Below are 8221 nucleotides of genomic sequence, written 5' to 3'. Positions count from 1 at the left end.
GGAGAGGACTCAAATCAAGAAAGTTAGATGAACACCTCGTACTTATGTGATTCTTTTTCCGTCGGCACTTTTGTCTCTTTTCATGGGAATCCTGTGATGCAACTGCTACTCTCACCAAAGCAGTACTTGAATTTTCAAGAGGCTGCATTTATATCATAAACCAAACACGCCAACTTACATGAACTTCTGGGAGATGCACTACGCACACCTGGTTCGCTGATTGCGTATACAAGTGTGATGAGTGTGGTACGATAATCGATTGCACTAGGAAATGCTCCCACTTTCTGATCTCTTATCTAACTATATATTTATAATAAACTGAAGGAAAAACGAAAAGTCACCCGCTCTCGATCTCACAACTCATCACTTGTCAAAAGCATGCCTCGTAGGAGCAGTGCCTATGTGTATCTTGTCCCCGTCTATCACGTTGACCTGTCCGAAACCAGCTCTGACCCGTCATCACGTTCACGGTGGCCACAGGACGTGTCTGCTTGTTTGTCCGAGAACGGAGAATGGCGGCAGCGAATCCTGACCTGGTAGGCGCCTAACCCACTCAAGCTCTGCTCGTCTCCAGAGTCAAATGGCACCACGACCTCGTGCCAGAAACCAAGAACAGCCGCGAACCGTGGTGGTTGCAGCCGCAGCTCCCAACCAAGGTACTAGTGATGGCGGTCGGTGCTCGTTGCTGCCAATAATAGACACATTCCATTCCATACGTCTGAAACACCACACGCTGAAGCGTATCCACGTCCGCGCAACAAAAATTATCCACTCCACTGCGACTACTCGTCAAGACTATTCGTCCATATCAGTAGTCCTGGTGGGTCCACCGTATTCTGAAGCAGTCGAGTTTTTTTATTACAGTATTATTTACAGGAGAACCTGATCATATATATTCCGTAGTTTCTTAACAAGAATCAGACAGAGTATTACATTAGATGAAGAAAAAAATATTAGTCTGGACGGCCAGATACTCTGACGGTATTCACCACCCGCCCGTCACTGCAGTCTGTTCCTTCCGAGACGGATAGACAACGCGACTACGCATGCAGAATGTTCAGAGGTCGCACGAGCCGCCCTGACGCCGCTGCAAACCAACAGCTTGCTGCTCAGCTGCGGGTGCGGCGTCACCGTTGCCCCCCATCCTGCTAACGCTAATTCTCAGTCGTTACTGCGTCGCTGTGCCTCGCATCCACATCCGCTCCGCGTCCTGACACGCGGAGCTGAAGCACTCCCCGGTGTCCTGTGCGACGGTGGCATCCTCCGGCGGTTACCAGTCTCGTCGTGTGGACGTGTACAGCGCCAGACTCTCTCTCGGTGTCAACTCGACTCGTGTCCCTTGGCGGCGTGCGCGCGCGCCGGCGATGCCGACCGGCTGATGCCACTCGCCGGAACACCGCGGTGCGGTGCGGTGCGGAGGAAGCCAACGCAGTTGGCCGCGGCCGGCCTGGACACGCTTTTGGACTGTTGCTGCACGTCACGCTCTTCTTCTCTTGATTGTTTACCAACGCGTTTAATTTAGTTCCGATTAGCCTTATCATCATCAACCAGATAGCTGAGCTGGGTACGGACGTTCGGGCGTGGAAGCTGGGGCAAGTGATGTCAGCGAACGCGATTAGTCGCTCGCGTGGGTTGGATTGGATCAGAGTAGACACCATCACACCACAGAGTTTTTGCTTGGAAGGGTTAGCAAGCCAAGCTCGGACAGGGAGGTCAGATCAGGTCGAAAACACTCCCTTTCTCGGCAGATCGTTCCGCGCGACGAACGAGAGTAGCATAGCATCTATTCTATCCGCGTCCCAGACGAATCCGGCAAAAGCGGATGAGCACGGCGGGCGCGCGGGTGATGAGGGTGACGCGGACACATGCTTATTTGCAAGATCATCCGGGGCGCCGCGACACCGACACGGATGGGGGCCGGCCGGGGGACCGTGACGGCATGGCAGCGCCGTAGCACGGCACGGCACGGGCGCGGAGGGCTCAGGCTTAGCTAGCGTCCCTTGGAGGCCGCGCGACAGGACAGGACCGGCGCCGCACGGGCACGCACGGCCGATCGATCCACTGCATGCGTGACGGATTCGCAGCGCCGTGCGCCGAAATGGCGACTGCGACGGCATCTGACTCGCCATCGACCACCACCTCTTTTTCTTCGAGATGAAATGGGACGCCGAAAGGCTTGTAGGCCACATTCCTCGTGTTCTTCAGTGGACGTCGCTGAAAACACTGGTTCCTATATAGAGTACCGCTGCCGCACCACCACACCACTGCTGCCTGATGAGGCCACGAGCGGACGAATGAATGGATGGCAAGAGAAGGGAGGGGAAAAAAAAGAGAGGCATGGCCAGATCATCGAAGGCGACAGACGAGATCGCTTTGGTGGCCATGTCGCAGAAGGTATCAGAACGATATCTGAATCTGAAGGGGAAAAAAGAAAACGTATAGGATGAACAAGCAAGATGGCATCTGTGTGTCATTGCAATTTGCACATAATAGATATTACCTCCGTCCGTCGCTTTTAAAGTTTTAATAGTGTATTATCTAGTTTTGGAGTGCACATAACCTATTGGGATGTACAAAACTGGTGTCACGCAAGCACAGCCAGGTACTCGCGCCGTGCAAGAGATGCAGTCTTCTAGATAAGAAAGCAATGTGCGAGCATATGCCTATCGTCTAGCTATCTTGTCGCTGAAACATGGCGGAAATGCCACTGTTCCTAAAGCCGAATTCCACGATGATAAGCACAATAGTGACACTCGTCAAACGCAATCTGCACTCGACGAAGCGCTGGAGATTCGAGCACAGATCCGCAGAGGACCACAGTGCCCAAGCAGACGTGGTCAACACAAATTGCAACGATCAACGAAAGGAAACCATTCCTTTGTGACTTGGATCATTGGTGGGTACGCGCGAAAAGTAGCTGACCGAAACGGACACCACCGTGTGGCAACTACTACCCTCTATCCTCTAGCATCCACACTGCTTGCCTGTTATGTTAGTAAAATAGTACAAGATGGTCTCAGAGAGCAGATGATTTGGGGGAGGACATCCTTCCCTGTGACTGACGCCTATGCTGTGCAATGTGCCTACTGCAACTGCAAAAGATCAAGGTGTCAACATCGGCATCTCCTGCGACATCAGGACATGCTACACATGCAACATGACTGCCTGCCACAGAAGCTATTGATTATGTCCTAGGTGGACCATGTGTAGCGGTAGTAGGCCATTAGCAGTCGAGTATTTGTTCATAGAAAAGAATAGCAGTCGAGTACCACCAGCGATATTATTATTGCCAAATCAAGTGATGTACTATAGTCTAATGAGTACAATAGTGATCTTATATATAGGCCGGATCAGGCGATTTAATAGTCCAATGACAAAAGCCCCACTAGTACTAAGTTGCACCAATTGTTCTAAACACTACTGGCCCCGGGTCACGGACTTTCAGACTCCTTAGATAATGGATGGATAGCCGTAACAGATGACGATCCGCCAATCACCAGTGCACTGATGGGCTGCAAATTATTATGAGACGACAAAGCCGGCTCAACAACTCGAGCGATACGAAAGATCAGATCAGGCGTAGCAACCTAAGATATTCTTCTCCAGTTCCTATCTTTGCAAACGCGATCAGAACAGTTGAGCCGCAGCATTCAGGGAGAACGGTTTGTAATGTTCCGAGGTGACGCGATGTCCATCCAAAAGACGACCGATGACTTCAGCAGTTCAATCGCATGGATATATCTTATACGATCTATTCAAAAACAAAATGTATTGAATACATCAACCGAAAATGCCATCAAGAGGTGTTAGACTCTGATTAAGACCTCATGGGCCAAGGCCAAAAACGTTCTACATCTCATATTGTAACCTTAAAACTACTATCAAATCACCAAGGAACTAGCATTTCCAACTCCACGAACGTGAAACAAACAAAGAAAAAGCCGATGGATTGTACAAGCTATTTGAAGTAGGATACCATGTTTATAACTTCTGCAGGACATTGGGCTAACATGGAAACACGATGAATCTCTTACTTCAAGAAGGTCGATGATATGAAAAGGAGCACATAAGTAACACACGCGGTGCTCACTTCCAAGTTTCTTGGACCCGGGAGTATAGGAGGAATTACAGATACCATCAAGAAAGTGCCAAGGAACCAGGAAGCAAAGAAAGAACCAAACCTGAAAGATCACATAAATCTCAGCATCAGGAACCATCTAAAGCAGAAAACAATATTTAAAAAAACAACTAAAGTTTTATTTTAAAAGAATCACCTAAAGCAATGTACACAAAGGTTAATATTCACAACTTAAGATGCCAAAGACTGCTTACTTAAAAAAAATACTAAAGCAAGCACTGAGAATAGTGTATGTTAATCTCAGCTATAGCAATTGCGATGACTTGACAGGAAATGTTGGTGGGCCCACTTAGAAGACGCTATTCAGCCAAAACAGTTATACTCTGCTTATTATTATCAAGCCAAATATCTACCCTCTGGTCCAAACCAATCTAAACAAATTCTGAAAAATGCCAGTTCATGCAGTGTTCAATAACAAATATATACCCTCTGGTCTCTGGGCCAATCTGGTGTATCTGCCTCAGAAAACACCCCTCTCCCTCCCCCATCTCCTCCATGTCCACACCCTCCTATGTCTCCCTTTGGTCCCACACCTGCCTCACAGTTGCGCCTGTGTGACTTGCCCGTGGGTCTTGCAGCTACGTCTGCACTCTGGAGGCACACTCAGTGGCCATGGAACATACAAAGAGAGGTGAACTGCAAGAGAGAGGATTGCAAGAGCATGGGCGCATGGCCACGTAGGCAGCTAGCGGTGGCTTGGACCTTTAATCGATCACTACAGTAGATTTTGGACCCAGCAGGTCACTTTTTTAGTTCGAGGACCCAAGTGAGAATTAGCAGTACATTGAGGACCCAGATATGCACTTTTGAGTTTGCGCACCCAACTGAGAATCCATGAAAAGTTTAAGGACCTAGGGTGCATTTTCTACTCCATTCAGTAGCCTCTTAACTTCTATCACACAGCTAAAATCTTAACTTGTAAATATCAGAACAACAATATATCTGCAGGCTAACCTACAATGCTAAAATATATATGTTTACAATAATTTTTACTTCCAAACCAAAGTGCTAAGTTGTTACGTCCAAGCTCTACCATTGACCACTGCAATACAGTCACAGGAACATAAATACATCTCCCAGCATATTTTGAAATAATGGACCTGTCAGTGGAAGAAGTTCATGACTACCAGATAAGGATTAGACAAGGAGATCATCTATTTTGCATTTGCTTGCTTACAGGATATGAGAATGCAAAGGTTCTTTACTTCTTTTATGAACCATACGCATAGGGGCGGATCCAGGCCCCAGGCTGCCCGGGCTGCAGCCCGGGGCGCGGCCCAGAAATCCCTTTAATAGTTCCTTTATCCAGCCTAAGATAACCCATAAAAATATAGATTTAGTCCTATCTGATGTGCCCTAAAAATACCTTGCACTATTTTTAGCCCCCCCCCCTCTGAGTTGTTTCTGGATCTGCCACTGCATACGCATGCGGTGAGAAAATATGCGCCACCACATATCTGGCTTGTACAGCCTGAAGACATTGGCGGGCAGACCATTGGCACCAGAACAGACATACTTAGCACCGCTGCAGGAGCTAGAAAAATATTCTGGTGGTGGGATGTCCTACTGTGGCTCAAGTACCACAATAGGATTTATTGATGAAAAAAATACTTTTCTCAATGGGAAGAAAATGCTACAGATTAAAAATGGTTGCACCATATCTAATATATATACAGAGTAAATGAATCCAAAACAAATGCAATTGTAGAGAAAATCATAAGCCAATGCAGATGTATACTCAATAAACTAAAATCCTAGAATAAGAAGAAAACATACCCAAAAAAGAATGCTCGCCATCCACTTTTGACCCTCTGATAAATGAAATAGATATTTGCTGCACAAGAGAGAGCAACCTGGAGGGTTGGCCCTTCTTCAGTAGGGAAAGCAAGGGTAAGCACTCCAAGCAAGACAAATGCAATAGCTGTCTGCCAAATGACTTTGCTACGTGGTGTTTGAAATCTGCCTTGAATAGCCTTCACTGCACGTGACTGACTAAGTTCCCTAAATTTTTTCTTGAGATTCATTTTTGGCTTTTTCCTATCAAAGAAACTCTGCATGATAATCCTGTCATGGGCAGACTCAATTGCATCAACACTTGGCTTGTGGCCTGCATACTTGCTTATCAGATAGTTCCTAGCAGCACGGATTTCTTCTTCCGATGCTTCCCTGCTGATTCCGAGACGCTGATATGGATCTTTTACATGGATTCTGGGAAAGATAGCTGAAATAAAATCAAGCAGTCAAAAAGGATGCTCAATGATTATTATACAGAAGAACTGTTACAAAAAAACAAAATCAAAAGGTCAATCACAGGTACATGTAATCTGTAAAAGAAGGTGGGGGACAGAAACAGGTGATACTGATTACCGAAATTACTCGTTCCCTACATACACGAATGTCAAATGCGGTGCACTTGGCAATGACAACATTCAATGTTTATGTAAGATCAATTATTCTGGACTCTGGAGAACAAGTTACTACTGAAATTCAATATGAAAAGAGAGCCACACAATCTCAAGTATATATAAACTAATTATGTAAGATTCTTTTGCCATAGACATGGGTAACAAATACTCACGAGTTGAAGAATCAGCCATATCCCCAAACGATGCAGTTGCCAGTGGTGTGATTCTGGCATTTCTTGGTGCATAACAGAAAGAAGTACTGTACTTTGTGTATCTGCATTGAAGGATTTGGATGAGAAATTGTATTTCTCAATCACAGCAGAAATTAGACAAAAGCTTTGAGGCTGAGTCGCAACTCGCAAGACGTGTAAGAAACTATACCTATCCACATTGGTGAAGATTTTGTTCTTTTCCTTGCATCTCCTGTTGAAACTCATCGAAGAAACAAGCCCCAAGGGTGCACTTGATACCCTTGAAGTAGCTGGACATTGCAAGGTTCTTGAGGCATCGGTGGCTAGACCATGACCCAACATCTCTAGCAATATCTGAATATTTTAGACTCAAGTTGAGCTCCCTACGAAGCAAAACAACAGTATATCAAGAACAAGTAGACAAGAAAGGAAAATGGACAACACCACTTGGGGAAAAAATGCATATCTACGGACTACGGTGTATTTCTCTGTGGCCAAATGTCCATGCCTTAGAGCACCCATAAACAAATGCACCTCTGTTGTCTTTGATTCTAAGGAGAATGGGGACTTAAAACACATGATCACATACATTTTTTTTGAGAATATGCACCTTTGTATTCAGGGGGTGTTAGTTCCCCCACAAAATGCAAAATACAAAATGGCAACTACTTTGGAATGATGGAATGCAAAATGCCAAAATTTTTAGGGTTATGTTTACTGTTTAGTTCCATGAGGGCCTCTTGAGGCTTTTTTTGGTGGTGGTGGTGGGGGGTTTGGCCTCTTGAGGCCAAAATCTAAAATGGAGAATAGCCACCTTTTTGCCAAAATATTTGCATGGTGTTTAGTTCCATTATGCAAAATGAAAGACCCAAACCCAAAATTTTTTGGGATGAAAGGGCCCAATTGTTTCTCTTGAATGTACAGCTACTACCCAATACAATATCTAGACCATCTCAATCAATGCAACAACCAAGCCATAGATTCATACTAATTGGAAATGAACAGGAGCAGTTGAACCCACATTTTTCCTTATCTGGGACTTAAACCGCACCCAAAACCCTATGGGGCACATCTGAGATGGACCTAGCGCGTGCTGAATAGGTTAATCGAGCCCAACAGAACCGCGGATGGATTAATTGCCAGATCAGTGCTCCACTAAGCATCAAATAAACAATGAGGAACCGATGGGGAGAAACAAACGTTTGGATTTAATTGCCCGGAAAACGAAACTTTGAGAAAAATCCATCGAGGCAAGTTAGGTCTCATACCACGGAATGACAACCAGGCTCTGAGTGCGGACAGGTTCTCTCCCGCTCCACGCCGGGAGAGGAGGTGGACGGCGACGACGGCGACGATTGCAAGGGGCGTCCCTCCGGGGCGGCTCAGCAGATTGCGTGCAGGGTCGTTCGCTGGGATGAGGAAGGGGCAGCAGTGGGGCGGGGACGGGCTGGAGAATCCTCGGTCCTCGCGCATACATGAGAAAAAGG

General features: G+C 46.4%; 1 protein-coding gene across 1 annotated transcript; it reads right to left on the bottom strand.

Annotated features, from left to right (window-relative positions):
• Positions 3711-8183, bottom strand: LOC110433070 (protein CHAPERONE-LIKE PROTEIN OF POR1, chloroplastic). Its single transcript, XM_021454683.1, has 5 exons — positions 8003-8183; positions 6925-7117; positions 6717-6817; positions 5915-6359; positions 3711-4181 (listed from the first exon to the last, which is right to left on the bottom strand). The coding sequence occupies exons 2-5, from the start codon at positions 7074-7076 to the stop codon at positions 4031-4033; spliced, it is 849 nt and encodes a 282-aa protein (XP_021310358.1). The 5' UTR covers positions 7077-7117; positions 8003-8183; the 3' UTR covers positions 3711-4030.

The sequence above is a fragment of the Sorghum bicolor genome, chromosome 1 (genome assembly GCF_000003195.3).
Source record: "Sorghum bicolor cultivar BTx623 chromosome 1, Sorghum_bicolor_NCBIv3, whole genome shotgun sequence".
NCBI lineage: Eukaryota > Viridiplantae > Streptophyta > Magnoliopsida > Poales > Poaceae > Sorghum > Sorghum bicolor.
Note: the sequence above shows the minus strand (reverse complement) of the source record. Positions and strands in the feature narration are given on the sequence as shown.